Raw genomic sequence first — 19,442 nt, 5'->3', positions numbered from 1 at the left:
ACCACAAACAATCCAATTTTCCACCAAAGGGTGAATGAATAAACGTGGCATATCCATACAATGGAGTATTACTTAGCAATAAAAAGGAACCAGTTACTGTTACTTCAGAAACATGGATGAATCTCAAAAATAAGCTGAAAGAAGCCAGACATAAGAGAGCACATACCGTGTAGTTCCATTTATATAAAATTCTTGAAAAAAAAAAAAAAAAACTAATGTGTAGTAATTGAAAGCAGGTCTTGTGTTGCCTAGAGCCAGGAGTGGAAAATTATTACAAAGGAGTGCAAGGGAATTTTGGGGGGTGATGAAAATGTCCTTAGTTTTCTAAGGTATCATAGATTTAGTGGCTTAAACAACAGAGATTTATCTTCTCACGGTTCTGGAGGCTCAAAGTCCAAGATCAAGTGTTGGCAGATATGGTTTCTCTTGAAGCCTCTCTGTTTGGTTTGTAGGTAGTCACCTTCTTTCTGTGTCCTCACATGATCTTTCCTTTGTTCACGTGCATCCCTGCTGTTCCTCTGTATATTCAAGTATTCTCTTATAAGGACACCAGTAACATTAGGCTCATCCTCACCACCCAATTTAGGGCCTCTTTTTAATTTAATCACCTCTTTAAAGGTCCTATCTCCCAGTATACTTACATTCTGAGGTACTGGGGTTAGGACTTCAACATATGAATTTTAGGAGGATACAGTTCAGCCCATAACAAGTCTATGCATTTGTCAACATTCATGGAACTGTACACTTTAGATGTATTCATTTTGTTATATACAAATTGTTATCTCAGTGAAGTTGCTTTTGAAAATAATCTTTCAAAAGGAAATTTTAAAATCTATTTTAAAAATAAAGCTATATTGGTGTAATCAGCATCAAATGGGCCTAACAAAAAAAATATTATAGAAAGCATCAAATGGTTCAGAGTGTAGCCTTTAAAATTAATTTAGATTGAGACCATTTTTATTTTAAAGACCTTAAGTAATACTGAATACTCATTTTCTTAAGCTTTTCATATCAGACTCTTAAGTACTATCTCCAGTATTAGCAGAGAAAGCTTTTCCAAAGAAACCATCCAAATGACATTTTAAGTCCAATATAAAAACATTTAAGAAATATGAGATTGGTTTATGTGGCCCCAAGACTAGAAACAAGAATCTTAAGATCATGTTTCAAGATATTATCCATTTCTATTTAATATCTTTCCATTAAAATTATAAGTGAAGGGGCGCCTGGGTGGCTCAGTTAAGCATCCAACTCTTGATTTCAGCTCATGTCATGATCTCGGGGTCATGGGATCGAGCCTGCATCGGACTCCGTGCTTCAGTGTGGAGTCTGCTTGAGACTCTCTCCCCCTCTGCTCCTCCCCCTACTCTTGCTCACTCTCTCTTTCTCAAAATAAATAAATAATAAAATTTACCCAAAAAAGTATACAAGAAGATCAACTTTATAATCTCTTATTTAAATATATTTATTAGGTTTTATTTCTGTTGGTCACAGATTGTGCTATTATAAAGTTAACTGGATTATGTTAGAAAAAAATACCCAATACTTTCATTTTTTTGTTTATTTTTTGAATATTTTTTGTATTGCAGTTATTTATATTAGAAATCCTTCCTTCTTGACCTGCATATACTGCTGTTAGAATTGTACATTAGAAATATCTTTCTGAAGTTCAGATTTGACAGTATCTTTCAAAAAATATTTTTAGTATATACCATTTACCCAGAAATTACACAGATAGAAATTTGTTCTAAGGATATAATCAGAGGTGTGCCAAATTATTATATATGAAATATTAGCCAAAAACTTCAGTAACCTAAATTTTCAATGATGGAGGTTTGGTTGAATTATAATATATCCATACATTGAAATACAGTACAACTGTTAAAATAACGTAAAAGAACTAAATGATGTGGGAAAATGTTAAGATGTACAACTAAATGGAAGGAGAAAGTTATCCAGCAATAATGATCTGTGATCCCAGATGAGAAGAGATTTACAGATATACCCAGAAAGGTTTGCAGTGCCTTTTTTCTGAATGGTATGATTAAGTGGCTGTTTTCTTCTTTATGCTTTATGTTTTCTAACATTTCTTCAGTAAACATATATTACAAAATATATGTGTGTCTTTTTTAAGTTGGCTGGTTCTGAAAGGAAATTTCCCCCCATATCACAAGTAAATTTTCCATTTCTTTATAATCATATTTTCTCTTATTTTATGACTGATGTAATTGTATGTCATATAAAGCCATTATTGTCTAGGAATGACCCAAGACCTTCTGGCAGCTCTGACACCTAAGCTGGTCTGTGTGTAGCCAAACTAGAAATATTAGATGTCCTAAAGATCTGTAGTAAGATACAAGGAAAGTATGGTAAAACAAGAAAGCTTAAATAGGAAGCAACTTAATAAGGAAGAGTAAGGGGGGGGTGGAGTTTTCTTTGGTATTAGAGTATTAGCCAGGAAGTTATTCTTGATGAAATTTTTTTGTTACAATGACTTCCTGGTTTTTAATCCTCTTAGTATGTTTGTGCTACTGAAAGGAGCCACTAAGGAGCAGTCTTTTAAGATTGGTCAGGAAATTGCCGAAGCTGTAACTGCTACCAATCCTAAACCAGTGAAACTGAAGTTTGAGAAGGTAAGAGAAATGTAATTAACACTAGTAATCAGGTATAAAATTCACATACCTTCTAGACATTTTGGACTTGCACAATACAGTCACAGTATATGGGTCTACAAAGTATTAAATTTAAAATATTTTCCCTTAGTTTTGTGCAATTTTCTCAAAAAAATTTTTAGTAATGTCTTTATATAAAGAAGTAAAAGATTGTTCCAGTTAACTATTGCTGTGTAACAGACCACCCCCAAACTTAACGGTGTGAAACAATCACCCTTTTTCTTAATAATGCTTACAGATTTTATGGGTCAGGAATTCGGAAAGGGTGCAGCAGAGATGGCATGTCTGCACTCCACAATGCTTAGGTCCTTAGCTGGGAAAACTTAGAAGCTGAAGGTGATCCAACAACAGCTAATGGCCGAAATCACCTAAAGCTTGCTCACTCTAATGTCCGGGGGTTGATGCTGGCTGCTGTTTGGAATATCAGCCGGGGCTGTCAGCTGAAAACACCTACACTTGGTCTTTCCCTGGGACTATGTGTTCTTCCTCACAGCATGATAGGGCTGAGTTCCAGGAATGATCATCCCAAAGAAAAACAGACAAAAGCTGTTTTGCTTTTTATGACCTTGTCTCAAAGTCACACAGCATCATAGCCTGTCTAGATTTAAGAGAGAACATAGACTCCCATCTCTTAATGGGAGGAATGTCAGAGTCACACTGTGAAGACCATGTAGGATGGCAGATATTATTTCTTTGGACAGTACAGTCTGCCATAAGGACCTTAGACTATTTTCATTTTACTTTAGATATCAAATATGTATTTAGTTTTTTCTATATAAAAGATACTAAGCTAGGAGAGGTGTGGCATGCAAAGCAGCATAAGACACCGTCCCACTCTAACAGCCAATAACCTAAAAGATTACAGATCTTTTATTTTAAACTTACAGAAAGTCTCATGAGAGCAGTCTCCCTACACACTGTAAGAGCACAAATAAAAGGAGGTATTATGTCCTCCTGGGCTGGATGGGGAGACTCCATGTATGAGGGAATACTGTTCTGTGTCTCAGAAAATGGTTAGACTTTTCAATAGGCAGTCATGGGGCTACAGTCATTCTGCATATTAGAAAATGGTATGTAGGAGGATATGGAGTTAGAAAGGGACAATATGGGAATATAGAGTACAGGGAGAGAAGTCTAGAAAATAAAGTTAAGACCAGATTTCAGAGTGTCTTGAATGCCAAACTAAAGTGTTTAAACTTGATTCAGAAAAGTTTATCAAACAAGAGCATGACATGATCAGAGCTGTGCGGGGAGGATTGTCCTCACAGTGGTATACAAGATGGATTGGGAGGACGTGAATCTCAAGATGGGGCACAATCTGTATAGCCTGAACTAGGGAAAATAAAGAACAATTCAAGAACTATCGAGAAAGATGGATGGGTAGGAGTTAGAAGGGGTTGATTTAAGAGAACAGGTGTGAAAAGGGTAAAAGTACCTACTTCAGAGCAAGAATTGTGCTGGAAGAGATTCAAAGAAGCCTCGGATATAGTATCTGCCCTGAAGAGTGAGCATCTAATTGGTGCATAGACGGGGAGAACAGCTAGAAAACGGTGAGAACGAGTGCTGTCCTAGAAGTAGACATACGGTGGACACTCACTCAACCCATCTGACAAAGTGAAGAGCATGACATGCTTAGAAAATAACACCAGACATGAAAATTTACCTGAAATACATCAGAGACCTAAGGTAAAAGCAAAAACTGCAAAACTTCTTGAATAAACATGAGTTAAGGATTATGATGTATATGTTCATGATGAATATTGGTCTGTAGTTTTTTTCTTGTATTTGGGACCAAAAAAAGGGCTAGTTTCATGAGTTGGAAATGTTGTATATAAGATTAGTATAATTATTTTTTTTCTTAAATGGTTAATGGAATTCACCAGTGAAGCTCTCTGGTCCTGACATTTTATTGGTGGGAGAGAACGGGAAGTCATAGATTTTTAATTACAAATTAAACATCTTTAATATATATTGAAATATTTAGGTTTTCTTATGTCAGTTTTGATAACTTGCAATTGTCAAGGAATTTGTCCCTTTCTCCTAGGTTGTCAGATTTATTGGCATGAATTATTTATACTTTCTGTATTCTTGACTTCTGTAAGATCTTTAGTGACATCCCTCCGATAATTTGTTTTTTTGTTTGTTTGTTTTTTTGCCTTGATCATCCAGCTAGAGGTTTTTCCTTTTACTGAACTTTATGAAGAACCATTTCGTTAATTTCGACTCTTTATTATTTCCTTCCTTATACTTACTTTGGGTTTAGTTTGCTTTTCTTTTCCTGTCCTCTTAATGTGGAAGTTTGAATCATTGATATTAAATATTTTTAATGTAAGTATTTTAAGATATTTCCCTATAAGTACTACTTTAGCCTCAAATTTTGGTATCTTGTATTTTCATTATTATTCATTTGTTTCAATGATAAAGACCTGCCTAATGTCATTTAGATTTGTGTTAAGTCCAAATATTTAAGGATATTCCAGAAATCTTTTTATTATTTCTAATTTAATTCCATTGTGGTCAAAGAATACACTCTGTATGATTTTAATGCTTTTAAGTTTATTGAAATTTGTCCTTTGGTCCAGCATGTGGTCTTAGTGAATATTCCCATGTGACCTTAAAAGCTATCTGTATCCTGCTTATTGGAATGTCCTGTAAGTGTCACTTAGGTTAATAGTGCTGTTGTTGAAGCCTTCTATATTCCTAATGATTTTCTGTCCATTTCTAAGAGAGAGGTGCTAAAGTCTCCAAGTATAATCATGGTTTTGTCTGTTTCTTCCTTTTTGTTCTGCTATTTTTTACTTCATACATTTTGAAGTTTTCTTATTAGGTACATACACATTCAGGATTATGTATCTTCCTGACAAATTGATACTTTTTTCGATAATATTTCTTGTCTTGAAGCCTACTTTTTCTGACATTAATAGAACTACTCTAGCTTTGTTTTGATTAGTGTTAGCCTGTGTATCCTCTTTCATTTTTTAACCTTTCTATGTCCTTACATTTATTTATTGCTGTGTCTCACTTTTTGGTCAGATCCAATCTGATCACTTCTGCCTTTTAATTGGGATAAAGCTTGGGGACAGAGGAAAGGACCAATTTGGTAGCATTAAAAGGGGGTGGAGGGCACACAACCATTAATTTAGGGATTTATCCAGTAGATTAATCCATGCAAGGTTGTTCACTGGAACACTATTTGTAATAACCAAAGATTGGAAACATCGTAAATGACCCACAGTGTAGGTAACTAGTTACATAAATTGTGATACCCTCCCATAATGGACTACTATGTATCTACAAAATAAACTGAGCTTTCTGTACTAGGATGGAATGTTCTGCAAGATACATTATTTAAATGGAATAAGCAAAGTACAGAATAATATATATGGTAAGCTACCATCATGTGTTTAAGTATCTCTGGAAGGGTACACAGGAAATCAATAACAGAGGATGCCTCTAGGGCAGGGAAAGTAGAGGCAAAAGGACCAGGGCTTTTTGTTGTATTGTCTTTTAATTTTGTACTTGTAACTTTTAAATATGTAGGTGTTAAAGTAATTTTTAATTGTTTAAATCTGATTGATGAATTTTGAGAGAGCGGTGTCAGCTACAGTAGGGGCAAAATTTGATAGTGCAAACAAAGGAGTTGAGTGGTAAGGAAGTAAAGACAACTCATTTTGTGTGTTTCCCCTCTAAATATTGTATTATGAATTTAATTGGTGCTAAGCCATATTTAGATTTTGTGTGTGTGTGATTAATATTTGGTTAAAGACAGAAAAAGACATAAAAATAAGATATTCACGGTAGGGGAAAGTGGTTATTGAGAGGCACTTTGTTAATCCATTACAGGTATATTTGCCCTGTGTCTTACAAACAAAAAAGAGGTATGTGGGTTACATGTATGAAACACTGGAACAAAAGGACCCGGTATTTGATGCAAAAGGAATAGAAACAGTCAGAAGAGATTCCTGCCCTGCTGTTTCTAAGGTAAGTTTTACCTATCTTGTTTTCATCTTTAAGAAATAAGTCGCTAAAGAATCTGGTGGAGATCCTCAAGCACACGTCACTGTGGCCCTGCTCGCCTCTGTGACTGTGTATAACCACCAGTGGGGGACTATATGATTTTTGAGAATTTTGTTTCTAAGGAAAACAACTTAATTTGATTTTAGTCCTGAGTTTCTGACTTCTTCCCACACCTTACCTTTTATCACAATTGCTAAAAAACAAATGAACTTGATAGGAAATTCTTATCACCTGGAGATGATAATATGTTATCATATGACAACACCCAAAACCTAGGGAGCAGGATAAAGAAACTAGCAACAGAATAATTTTATAAGTAATCCAGTCTAGATAAACTGAAATTTTATTTACTTGAATGATTAAATACAAGTTAGATTTTTGAACAGTGGCACCATAAATTGCCTAAATTTGTCAACCACAGTAATTTTAACCATAGTATTTTAGATTTTTTTCTTTACTCAGGCCCAGACTCCTTCTATAACAAACCAAAAATAAGTGGTATAAATGGAACAGTACTCCACACACTGATTTTTATAAGAGCATAAAAAGTGCAATATTGTTGTCAATGTCAGTATATTATGCTATATATATAAAATGTTATATGACTTTGAGATATTATTTAATACTAGTTTCTGAAGAGATATCATCCAGAGCATTCTTTCTCCAAGGGTAGAATTGTACTTAAGCCAAATTAGCAAACTAAGTGAGTAAATATGTATTAGTTCCAGTATTTATAATAAGATACAGAACTTTAACCTAGAACTAATTTAAATTCAATCCACTACATAAGTCTACTGCATGTCAGAAATATTTCCAGCATAGAAAATTCCATCACAATTAATATATATTCGTTGACATTATGAAAAAGCAAAAGCCTGATTTTGATTTCACTGCTTGGTGATAGGACACTTAAACTTCTGTCTGTTCACCTGAGTCTGTAACAGGGAAATAAGAAACAAAACATGAAATTATGTCTGGCTTCTTGTGCTTAAGTGTTTCATGTTACTCATTACATAGCAAATGTTCTATTTGCATGTTATTTCAATAGGATTCTCCTCAAACTACTGTTTTTAGAAATAGCAAGCTATATAAGATCTCCAAAATATTTTCCAATTTTTAATAATTTTTATTATCCAGTTACTGTAAATAGCAGATTGTGTAGGTAGATGGGCAAATTACTCAGTAGTTACATAATTGAAAATATAACAATGATGAAATGTACTGGGGGATATTTTTATAAGCGTATCTTTTTTTTTCTTTTTTTAAGATACTTGAGCGTTCTCTAAAGCTGCTATTTGAAACAAGAGATATAAGTTTAATTAAACAATATGTTCAGCGACAATGTATGAAGCTTCTGGAAGGAAAAGCCAGCATCCAAGATTTTATCTTTGCCAAGGAATACAGAGGAAGTTTCTCTTATAAACCTGGAGCTTGTGTGCCAGCCCTTGAACTTACAAGGTAATGATACACACAACAGAACTCTCAGTACCTAGCAAGTGTAGTCCTGGGATTCTGAATGGTTTGGAATAGATGAAAAGACAGCTAGTCCACAGGCACACAGTTCTTTCACCTGCCCAGATGAAGCCTCAGTAAAGGTAAATAGATGCTCTCCCATACTTTGTAAGCTCTGAAAAGGAAGAAGGAATTTCTCTTTTGGGCTTCCTTTGAGAAACTACATTCCGTGAAATTATAATCTGGTACAGAGCTTGAATTGTTTTTCCACATCAAAATCACTAGGTAGTCCTTAATATGGGTCTACTAAAGCACTTAGATGGTATCATTCTAAAATCAGGTCATCTAACCAGCTAAATTTTCTCTTCTCTTTCACTGTTAGATTTATGATAGTTCTTACCCTTCGGAGATAGAAAACATTTTAAGCTAGTTGATATCTGGCAACTCATGTTGTTTTTCAGGTAGCAATGATTTATAGTGTACATTTGTTTGTTTTCTTTAAAGACTTTATTTATTTGAGAAAGAGAGTGTATGAGCAGTGGGGTGAGGAAGGGCAGAGAGAGGGAGAAGCAGGTTCCCAGCTGAGCAGGGAGCCCGAAGTGGGCCTCGAGCCCAGGACCCCTGAGATCATGACCTGAGCCAAAGGTAGACGTTTAACTGACTGAGCCCCACCCAGGTACCCATACGGAGTAAGTTTTAAACTCTTATATTATGTCTGCATGGTGCTCATTAAGTCAAGTGTATCTAGCTCTCAAAAAAGTTGTAACTCTGGGGCTCCTGGATGGCTCAGATGGTTGGGCATCTGCCTTCAACTCAGGTCATGATCTCCAAGTCCTGGGATTGAGCCCCATGTTGGGCTCCTGGCTCAGCCAGGAGTCAGCTTCTCCCTCTCCTCCCTGCTCATGTTCTCTCTCTCCCCCAATGAATAAATTTTAAAAAATCTTAAAAAAAAAAAAAAGTTGTAACCCTAACATAAAGGTACCCCTTATATTCTCATGGTTTCATAATTGTTTCTCACTTGATTTTCTGGTAAGATGCCTTCCGTAACAGTTTTTGATTGAATATTTATGTGGACTTAATAGGAAAATGCTTACTTACGATCGGCGCTCTGAGCCTCGAGTTGGAGAGCGAGTGCCGTATGTCATCATTTATGGGACCCCCGGAGTACCACTTATCCAGCTCGTGAGGCGCCCAGTGGAAGTGCTGCAGGACCCGACTCTGAGACTGAACGCCACTTACTATATCACCAAGCAAATCCTGCCACCCCTGGCGAGAATCTTCTCACTTATTGGTATTGATGTCTTCAACTGGTATCATGAATTACCAAGGGTAAGCCTACCAAATACTATACCTAGGCTATGACCATAGAGAGAATTCACTTGCAATTTCCAGTAGAACTAAAGATTTTATTCATGTGCTGTAAGAGGCAACACAGATACTGTGTTATCCTAAACTGGCAAAGGTGCCATAGTCTTCTGGTTTCCTAAAAGAAACTCTTAAGTTTTCTACAAACACCTTCCTGGCTTCTGTCACATTGGCCAAATTATAGGATATTAAAATAAATTCTGCAACTATTTCTCAGTGGTAAACACTTAACTAAAAAATAACTCATAATAAACCAGCTAATAAAAAGTAAATGAAGGAGGGGCGCCTGGGTGGCACAGCGGTTAAGCGCCTGCCTTCGGCTCAGGGCGTGATCCCGGCGTTATGGGATCAAGCCCCACATCAGGCTCCTCCACTATGAGCCTGCTTCTTCCTCTCCCACTCCCCCTGCTTGTGTTCCCTCTCTCGCTGGCTATCTCTGTTAAATAAATAAATAAAATCTTAAAAAAAAAAAAAAAAAAGTAAATGAAGGAGAGCAAAAATTCCTTCAAAATGGGTGTTTAAGAAATGTATATAGTATCTAGACATAGTGCTGAAGAAATGAGACTAATGTTAAAAGAGCATTATACTAAAGCAAAACCTGGAACTTGGAATCTTGGCCAAGGAAGTTTTGCTTGAACTCTTAGTTAACTCACTGGCAGCCTGAAGGAGTGATCTGGGATCGGATAATCATCTGGGAGACATGAGGCTTGGAGAGGAGCGGTTTTTATCTACTGTTCAGAATTGGATCTGCTCAGTCATTTGCTGTTACCTCAGACACGAAAGACTGATGGTATTCAGGCAAACCAGTAAAAGTTGATCCTCAGATTACTTTTAATTTCTCAACAAGCACGTATGGCCTCAAGGAAAAGAATAAGCTAGGAAACGGAGGTTGTAGCTGTGAGGCCGCCATCTGTCATGCTGTGTCCTGCTCTGCACAGAGGGCGAGGATGACTTTTCATTTCATCAGCAAGAATGTTAAACCAGTGGCATTTGTAAGAGGCTGACCTAATATAACTTTTATGCATAGTGATTAAAAGATACCAGGAGAAGACCAAGGGTATAATAACAAGATGATAATGTTATTTCAGTGTCAAAAGAGTACCAGAAGGCTGATCTTTGAAACCAGTATTAACTTCCAATGAAGAATGCTTAGGTGACACATATCTAATTACATTTGGAATGCTCCAGGCTTACTCTTGCTTGAATTTTACACACTACTGCCTAACAGGTTATTTTTAACCTTCTGCTTGCCTTGTTTCCCTGGCCCAGTTGTGTAGCCTTAAACTGTATCTACTCTCCACCTGGATTTTTTCCATTGTCCTCTCTCGTCTCCAGGGTCCTGTATGATCTCATAAATCTGTATATCTCAACCAAAAAAACTCAGTGACAGGAGACCATTTTTTCCCAAAAGAAGAAAAAAATTATTTTATATATATATATATATAATCTGATGATACTAACATGTAAGTTCTGTGAAAGGAAGGATTTTGTTCATTAAGTTTACTTTAATTCCAGTATAGTTAACAATACATTGTTCCTTTAGATTCAGGTGTACAGGATAGTGATTAGGCAATTCTGTCCATTACTCAGTGCTTATCATGAGGTACATAAGTGTACTCTTTAATCCCCATCACCCACTTCTCTCAGCCCACCTCCCTGAGACTTATTTCTGAATTGATGTTTTTATAGATCCAGAAAGCAGCCTCTCGAAGTGAACCTGAAGGGCGAAAAGGCACTATCTCACAGTATTTCACCACTTTACACTGCCCCGTGTGTGATGACGTCACTCAGCACGGCATCTGTGGTAAATGTCGGAGCCAGCCTCAGCACGTTGCAGTCATCCTCAACCAAGAAATTCGAGAATTGGAACGTAAACAGGAACAACTTGTGAAGGTATGACCTTGTTAGATAGACCCAGAATCCCAAGCAATCTGATTCTTTAGGAAAATGTCATCAATACATGAGATCTGGGTGAAAAGTAGACTAAAGATTCTAAGTTGATAAACTTTACAACACCAAAAATATCATAATTGAACTAAATTATTTAAAGATGGCCTGTTTTGGATACTAACCCTTTATCAGATATGTCATTTGCAAATATCTTCTTCCATTCCATAGGTTGTCTTTTAGTTTTGTTGATTGTAGTTCTAGGTTTTAATAAACACAATACACAATCGCATAAAAACAAAAAATAAGTTATGAAACAATCTTCTTCTACCCAATTTCTTTTATAATAGTATTTTTTAAAAGGAAGTACCAATTTCTCTACCATATCTACAAACCATTCTCATAAAAATCCGGTTGTCTAGAGAATTGCTAATAAACTTGGAAGGCTCACAGTTCTAAGAGTCCAGATAGAAAAGAGTTAACATGATTGAGTCTTAATCTATGCCAGAGAACGCTTACGAATGAGTAAACAGTCACAGAGGGGGTTTTTCAAATTTGGGAATTGTAGCAGAAATTAACAACAGAAATCTCTTGAAATAAGTTGGAAAGTGAAATCTGAAGAAAAATTATCTAGCACATTTTTAAAAGACAAAGTAGTATATTTCTTAAAGGAATGATTGTATCTTATACCATCATATTTCGTGTTACATTTTTAGCTTTCAGGCTAGAGAAAACAATTTTGGAGTGGAGTTTGTTTTGTCTTGTTTTAGAAGAGCAATATATGAAGTTATTGAAATGTTTGAAAACCAACCAAATAATTAAGAGGTAGGTAGTGTGATTTAGTGGAAAATGAATCATGCTGATATTAAAGACATCAGGACTCTAGTCTGGACTTCATAATATTGGCCTTGTCCTTTGGCCTGTTTTATCAGAATGCTCTTTTATAGGCCCCATCTAGCTCTGACGTTGTAAATTCTCTATACAATCATTCCTCACGGTCCGAAAGTAATCCAAACCAGGATGTGATGCCAGGCTCTGCACCTTGTCCTCAAGGTAAAGCAGCTATTGCATCAAGCCCGAGTATCAGTCCACAATCTCAGTAAAACTCAGCTGCCATGAAAGTGAACAGGGAGAGAGAAGGCTCTTAAAGAATCTGAATATTATTTAAAGATGATTAAGGGTTGATAAAGCACAGACTGTTTCCTCTGCGCCATTTTAACTGCTACAGTTAAATTCCTGAGAGCACAGCCAGTCATCCAGAAGCCATTAACTAGGTCTCATTAAGGATGGGAGAATTGTAAAGCTATGATTATTTTGATGCAACCACAGAAGCCCAGCTTGTTGAAATAAGGGGTGGAGAGGGAGAGGGAAAAATCAACTTAAGTGGTTCTTAAATACCCTCACTTTTCTCCTTCCCTTGTGTTATCATCGGTCCTCTCTCCCCTAAGCTCCTGCACCAGCCTCCTACCACCTGCCAGTGTCTTTTTTTTTTAAGATCGATTGATTTATTTGAGAGAGAGCGCGCATGAGCGAGCGGGGTGAGGAGCACAGGGCAGAGGGAGGAGGAGAGAAGCCTGACACGGGGCTCCATCTCACAGCCCTGAGATCTCGACCTGAGCCGAAATCAGCGCCCCTGTCTCCATTCGTAACACTAGCGAGAATTCTATTTCAAAAGTACAAGTCTGGTGCTTTCTCCTTCTCTCTGGTAAAATGCAGACTCCTTCGGTATGCTTTGTCAGTCTGTCTCCATTCGGGCCCCCACCTGCTGCCTCTGTCAGCGTGCTTACCCTTCTCCCTAGTACGCTGCCCCCTCCATGCATACCTTACTGAACTGTCAGGTCCGTGAGGCACTTGGATTTCTCCCCTATTCTGGCCTTTAAAAATTCTATTCCTTCTGTATGGAATGCTTTCCTCTACCACCATTAATAATCATCTTCAGGGAATCAGTTTAAACCCCTAGATCCAGTGAAGCCTTCCCTGCGATTATGTGTATGTCCGTCCTCCCCCCCGCCCCCGCCAGAAAGCTGGTGAGCCCAGTGAGGATAGAGGCCCTGCCGTTCTCTCTCTGCTGAGACGGCTGTGCCGGAGCAGAGTCCAGCCCGTGGTGGCGGTCCGTAAAAATTGAAATGCACAAGGGAAGCAGCAATATGTCACTGGAGTGATGACCAACCAATTTTCAGCCACTTTGTATTAGTTTCACGGTTCTAGTCGGTGCAACCAATGAAGTCACTGGGTGTTCCCAGCTTCTGTTTTGTAAATTGCTTCCCTAGTGATAGCAACCAGTCTTCATAGAAAATTCTCTCATTGGCTTCTATTACAAGGTGCAAATGTGAGCAGGGCCTCCAGAGCTGCACTGAAGTCAAAGGCTGTGATTGGTCTCTTCCCCAGACCTTCCTATCTTCTGCCCTCAGGAACACACCCCACACTAGTTGGTGCCATCGATTTAACTAGAACCCTCGGTCAATGTTAGGTCTTGTTTCATATAGAAATACAGTTTAAAAGAAGGGATACTGTTTAAGGGTGGTTCATCATCTTTCAAAAGATATTTTAAGCTTCAAAGGTTTTTTTAAAGAGAATTAAAATGTGTGTCTATCTGTAGGAATTTTCATAAAGCGGAAATTATAGAAGATATAATAGAAATAACAGTAATAGATTTTCATATGCTTCTCAGCCCAAGAATAATCAAGTTATCAAGGAAGTACGGTTATAGAAGATGTAAACATAAGGTAGACCTTATGATTGTATATCAGACTCTGAAACCCGATATTATAGAATACACCTTTTTTCAAGCGTTACAGAATGTTAAAAAAATTGACCCTATCTTAGTCTGTAAAGAAAGCATTAAAAAGGAGTGGCTGGGTGGCTCAGTCGGTTAAGCGTCTGCCTTCGGCTCAGGTCATGATCCCAGGGTCTTAGGATCGAGCCCCACATTGGGCCCCTGTTCAGCAGGGAGTCTGCTTCTCCCCTCTCTCTGCCCCTGCCCCCACTCATGCTCGCTTGCTCTCTCAGATAAATTTCAAGAAGTTAGAAATATTAGACATTTTATCAATACAATGCTATTATAAAGCTACTAATTCATTATAAACTCAGAAAACAAGATCATTCCACTTGGAAATTTTAACTCTCAAACACTATGTAAGATTCTAGACAGCCACAGCAGAGCTCAGAGAAAAATTCATCACCTTAAACACTTTAATAAACATGAAAGAGTGAAAATGACTGAAATAAACATCTGATTGAAAATTTTTGAGAAAATAAGAAAGCCAAAGGATAGCAAAAAGAAAGAAAGACTAAAGCATTTTTTTTTAACGTCTGCCTCCTTATGAGCTAAAAAGTTAAGTATCCAGGTTTCAAGTTTTAAACATAAGCTGAATTGAGCTATAGTGCTCCAGGGTTTAAATCACCAGTAATGGATCTTGAAACTAAAAATTGAGTTAAATTTAAAGAGGCAAGTAATTCCATCCTGGCTTATTCATCAGACAGGCACAGAGAGTGCATGAATATTGATCAGGTTGCCCAGCCCCTGACTACGGCTGCAGCACACGTAGCTGTGATACAGAAGCTCTGTATTTGGGAAGACCTGGGAGTCTCCGGCAAGACTCCTTAGTGAAGGGTTCCTAGTAGAGCAGCGTCCTTGGTCTTCAGAGAGCACACTGAGGAAGTACAGTTGCCTGGACAGTATCTTCGTACTGGGGACAGTAACCAGTGTGATCAGGGAAACATGCCCTTCAGTTGACTGGAGATATTGGGGCAAAGAACAAAAATGTTGAGACGTTTCTAAAACAGAAGCTCTTTGAGGTACAGATCAGAGACTTGACTGACGCAGTTTGACTTCTCTCAGAAGAGCACCCAGAGCTGGGGCGGCTGTTCGGCGTCCGTTGTGTAAGTCACGTGGATGTGCTAAACAGAATCCAGCATTTACTTGACCCTTGGGTCCACATTTAATAGCTTTTGTAATTTTTTGATGTTTTTCATGTTTTATAATCTTTTTAACAATATTATATGTGAGATTTTGTTTAAAATCTGATCATTGTATTAAGACATTATAATGCTTCTCCTCTGTTAAAAATTGCCTTATTAAACATCAGAATCACCTGGGGGCCCTAAAAAGTACACATCCTTAGGCTCTTTCGCCCGGAGATTCTGATTCATTGGTCTGGGATGGGGCTCGGGTGTTAGGATACTTTTAAGCTCATGTATAGCAAGGTAATAGGACTACTGGTCTAGACTACTTCTTTCTCATTAATATCTTTTGATTTCTCTTCTGGAATGAGAAAATGGATCACTTTTTTATTGGCATCTAAAAAGATAAATCTGAGTAATTTAAAAAAATAAGAGTGTAGCGCATGGAAAAGACAGTCTTTAATGGTAATCGGGCACCTTATAGTGGATCTTAATACACCATTGACCTTTAAACAACATAGGGGTTGGGGTAACTACCCCCCCCCAAAAATCTACGTAGGTATTTTGTCCAAAAACTTAGTTACTAATAGCCCCGTGTTGATCAGAAGCCTTGCTGGTAACAAAGTTAACACCTGTTCTGTATGTTACGTGGATAATATACTGTATCCTTAAACTAAGCTAGAGAAAAAAATCATGTTAGAGAAACACTTTTTTCTCTAGCTTCCTTTATTGTAAGAATTTTATAGTAGTGTGCTGTGAGTTGATTGAAAAAAAAAATCCATATATAAGTGGACCTGTGCAGTTCAAATCCATGTTGTTCAAGGGTCACCTGTAATATCCATTAGGGTAGGCTATGCTTCAGAGATGAGATGAAAATTAATTAAACTTTCTGTAATGTATTCTCATATGTCTGCCAGCAATCTATGGTGGGTCAGAGAGGAGGGATTGTAAATTTGCTGTTAACACATATACGTAGGGACTTTCCTATTGTTTCATGTATTCCTCTTATACTTTCAGATATGCAAGAACTGTACAGGGTGCTTTGATCGACACATCCCGTGTGTTTCTCTGAACTGCCCAGTACTTTTCAAACTCTCCCGAGTAAATAGAGAATTATCCAAGGCACCATATCTCCGGCAATTACTAGACCAGTTTTAAATTGTCAATATCACAGAATTCCAGGTGCTATTTTTTTTTTTCAGTGTTTACCACTAAACTGTTGTGCATGGTGCTTTCTCAACTTTCATCAAGTCAAGTTTGTTCACTGTCTATTATCTGAAGACTATGAAGGCTTTTATGCTAACTGAATTAAAACTGTACTTGTTGCTCTCTGAAGTAGCTCACTTCTTACAATGTACAAATTCTTCATCCTTTTATAATGTATGTGTTGAATTTGCTCCAGTATGTGTAACATCTTGTAAATCCATTTGAGTAGATGATATTTACTTCCCTGTGGAAGGAGCACTGAAAACCTCTTTAAAAAAAAAAAAACAAAAAACATTCGTGTGTTTTCCTTGAACTGTCTGTATCAAGACGTGTTACTTAGAGATACTCATTCACTTTATAATTTTGACTGCGAAATATTTTGTAAATACACTTTTTTACTTTTCAAACAACTGAGTAAAATAATGTGCAATGAATTTTATACAAATGATTTTCAAGTTGTTAGGTATAGTTCCTCTAGGTTTTGCTTGACTCAGAGTAGAGGTGTTATTTTGATCAAACTGTGCAAACAATAGTACCATGTGTAGCATTTTGAAATGTTATTTTCTAAAACCGCTGTCTTGCTTTAGCTATTCCTGGGGCATTGTGAGGAACTGTGCAAAGACATTTTTGTTACAAACCTGTGGGCCTGTTGCAATACTTTAAAAATAAAAAATTTTATTCCATTTTTGCTTGTTTTGTATAGACATTTCTATTGCTTCTAAATATGCTTAAAATATTTTCTTTCCTTATGTACTGTACAGTTAATCTTATTTGCCATCATCTTGAACACAAAATGTGTATTTAGAATATTTGTATAACTGTATAAAATGAAAAAGGAATTATGTGGTCAGTGCATTGTTTTCTAAACTGGAAATCATTTTGTTTTAAAAGTTAATGGAAACCATATTAAAGTTGAATAAAATATGAAATATGGCTGTGTGATTTTATCTTGCTATAAATGGTATTATCTTCATCTGTTTTATAAGCCTCTGCTGGTTACGTCCTTCTTACCCTACTCTTCTCTGAACTTTAATGCGGTCAGTTTAATTCATTGTTACATCACAGTTGATACTGCAAACTCCCTCACCCAAAACTTGAGGATTAAAAAAAAAAAAGTGGCAGCAAAAGTAGTCTAGAAAAAATTCAGCACTCATCCTTTTATAGTTATAAGAATCTACATGTTAGTAGAGTTTCTGTGTACGCTTTCTTTTAGATACAATTAATCATGAAGCCAGGACTTTCCAGAGGGAAAGCAGTAATTACACTATTCCTTTTTTTTTAATTAATTGCCAATTTTTTCAATAGAAAACAATTCTTATTTTAACATAGAAAGCTCATCTGGTTGGTTGTATGCCAGAACTATGTCTTCCATTGCCAAATCAGGACTTCCAAATACTGGGGGAGTCGTTTCTAAAAATGGGATGGTACGTATGGACTCACAGAGCTACAAATCATGGTTCTGCACGTACTTCCCCTAAGCTCTGAGGAGATGAACCCCACTTTGAGGGATTTTTTTCTTTGGGAGGCTGGCGCTGGCCCTCAGAATTGGGATTCTGTTACCCTTGCATGGCAGTCATCGGTAAACTTTTCTGTTGGTCTTTTCTAAGTTCTGTGCTGGCAGGATTCCCACTTACATCAGCTTTCCCCTCGTAACCAGATGCGGTGTGCTCAACAGAACAACTGTTCCCACGCTCTTTCTCATTGAACACAGCCAAACTCAGCAATGGTCATCAAACCACGAGTACCCAAAACTGGCTCCATTTTACGCTCTTCCCTTCTCTCTGGTTCGCTTTTCCGTAGGAAGTACGTCCGTGGAACACCGTCCTCAGAGGCTGCAGCTTCACTGCCTCTTACTGAGATTCCTTTGCTGTTCAGTAACTGTCACCTGTGTTGAAACTTGGACTTACCAAAAAAAATATTTTGCAAGAAGCTTGTAGCATACTTTCATAATCCTTTTCCCTGCCTTTTCAAAACTATGAATCAGCTATTAATAGTTTTGTCTTTCACCCAGGCCACAAAAAGAAAAACTATTTCTAAGTAATGCTGGAGAGATAATGTCATTAAACATCCCCTTAAGTTTGTTAAAACATCATTTTCTCTCATTCTGCCTACTTCCCACCGGTGCCTTTCCCCACATGTAAAGTATTAACAGACGCTACTAGAAACTGTCTCTGTCCCACACCCACAGAAGTCCCAGTCAATGGTGGGAATCAGGCAAATGCTGAACTTGTCATACTCAGTTCTGTACGAACTTCAATTTTCTGTGTGAAGAAGGCCAATACATTGGGGAAAACATAAAAACGTGCACACACAGCAGTTACAGAATGTTTAGAGGGATTAGTCCTGTGAGGGCTGGAGCAGGCCGCGCAGGGAGTCGGTGGACTCTTCAGCCCTGCCCACAGTCACAGGCCCCTCGCCATGCGTCTCACAAGGTGCACAGTCCCCGCCATCAAACGCGCTGCCCTGAAGACCTAAGATTCTCTTGCAGGGCTAGAGTTTATGCCAGTAAATTCTTACAGCTATGTAATCTTGATCTTTCCATCTACTCGGTTTACATTTTCGTAGTAACAACTACAGGGATATTCCTTTAGGGCCTATCAAACAAGATTTTAAGTTCACTTCTCAACTTCAGAATAGTATTTAAGATATTCACATATTTGATTTTGTAAAGTAAAAAGCCTGGCTACAAATGACATTGAGCCTCTGCCATGAACAGGGGAGAGCGAGAAGGCAGCGGTGCACAGTAGCTACTTTGGGTGACACAGGTCCCCGTCTCAGCAAGACCTGGAGGACAGTCTGCCTGGTGCGCCCCATGACACCTCATCTGTTCCCCCTGATATGATGAGACATGTCCTTGAGCCATTTGGGGTTTCACAGAAGTGAATGAAATCTAATACCACTAAGGCCCCAGAGTTCTGCTTAATAAATAGCTTTCTACAG

At 37.5% G+C, this 19,442-nt stretch overlaps 1 protein-coding gene across 4 annotated transcripts in view; it reads left to right on the top strand.

Moving 5' to 3' along the window:
• REV3L (REV3 like, DNA directed polymerase zeta catalytic subunit) overlaps positions 1-17,435 on the top strand; it is a 169,158-nt gene extending 151,723 nt beyond the window's left edge. For all 4 annotated transcript variants that reach the window (XM_045798487.2, XM_045798486.2, XM_087865396.1 and 1 more), the window contains 6 exons: positions 2,519-2,633; positions 6,516-6,653; positions 7,957-8,147; positions 9,224-9,470; positions 11,196-11,399; positions 16,314-17,435. In XM_045798487.2, coding sequence (XP_045654443.2) covers positions 2,519-2,633; positions 6,516-6,653; positions 7,957-8,147; positions 9,224-9,470; positions 11,196-11,399; positions 16,314-16,454 — 1,036 coding nt within the window. In that variant the 3' untranslated portion in view covers positions 16,455-17,435. The remainder of the gene's footprint in view (positions 1-2,518; positions 2,634-6,515; positions 6,654-7,956; positions 8,148-9,223; positions 9,471-11,195; positions 11,400-16,313) is intronic.
• Positions 17,436-19,442: the final 2,007 nt, after the last annotated feature.

Source organism: Ursus americanus, chromosome 11 (assembly GCF_024610735.1).
Source record: "Ursus americanus isolate L20-20 chromosome 11, mUrsAme1.1.p, whole genome shotgun sequence".
Lineage (NCBI taxonomy): Eukaryota > Metazoa > Chordata > Mammalia > Carnivora > Ursidae > Ursus > Ursus americanus.
Note: the sequence above shows the minus strand (reverse complement) of the source record. Positions and strands in the feature narration are given on the sequence as shown.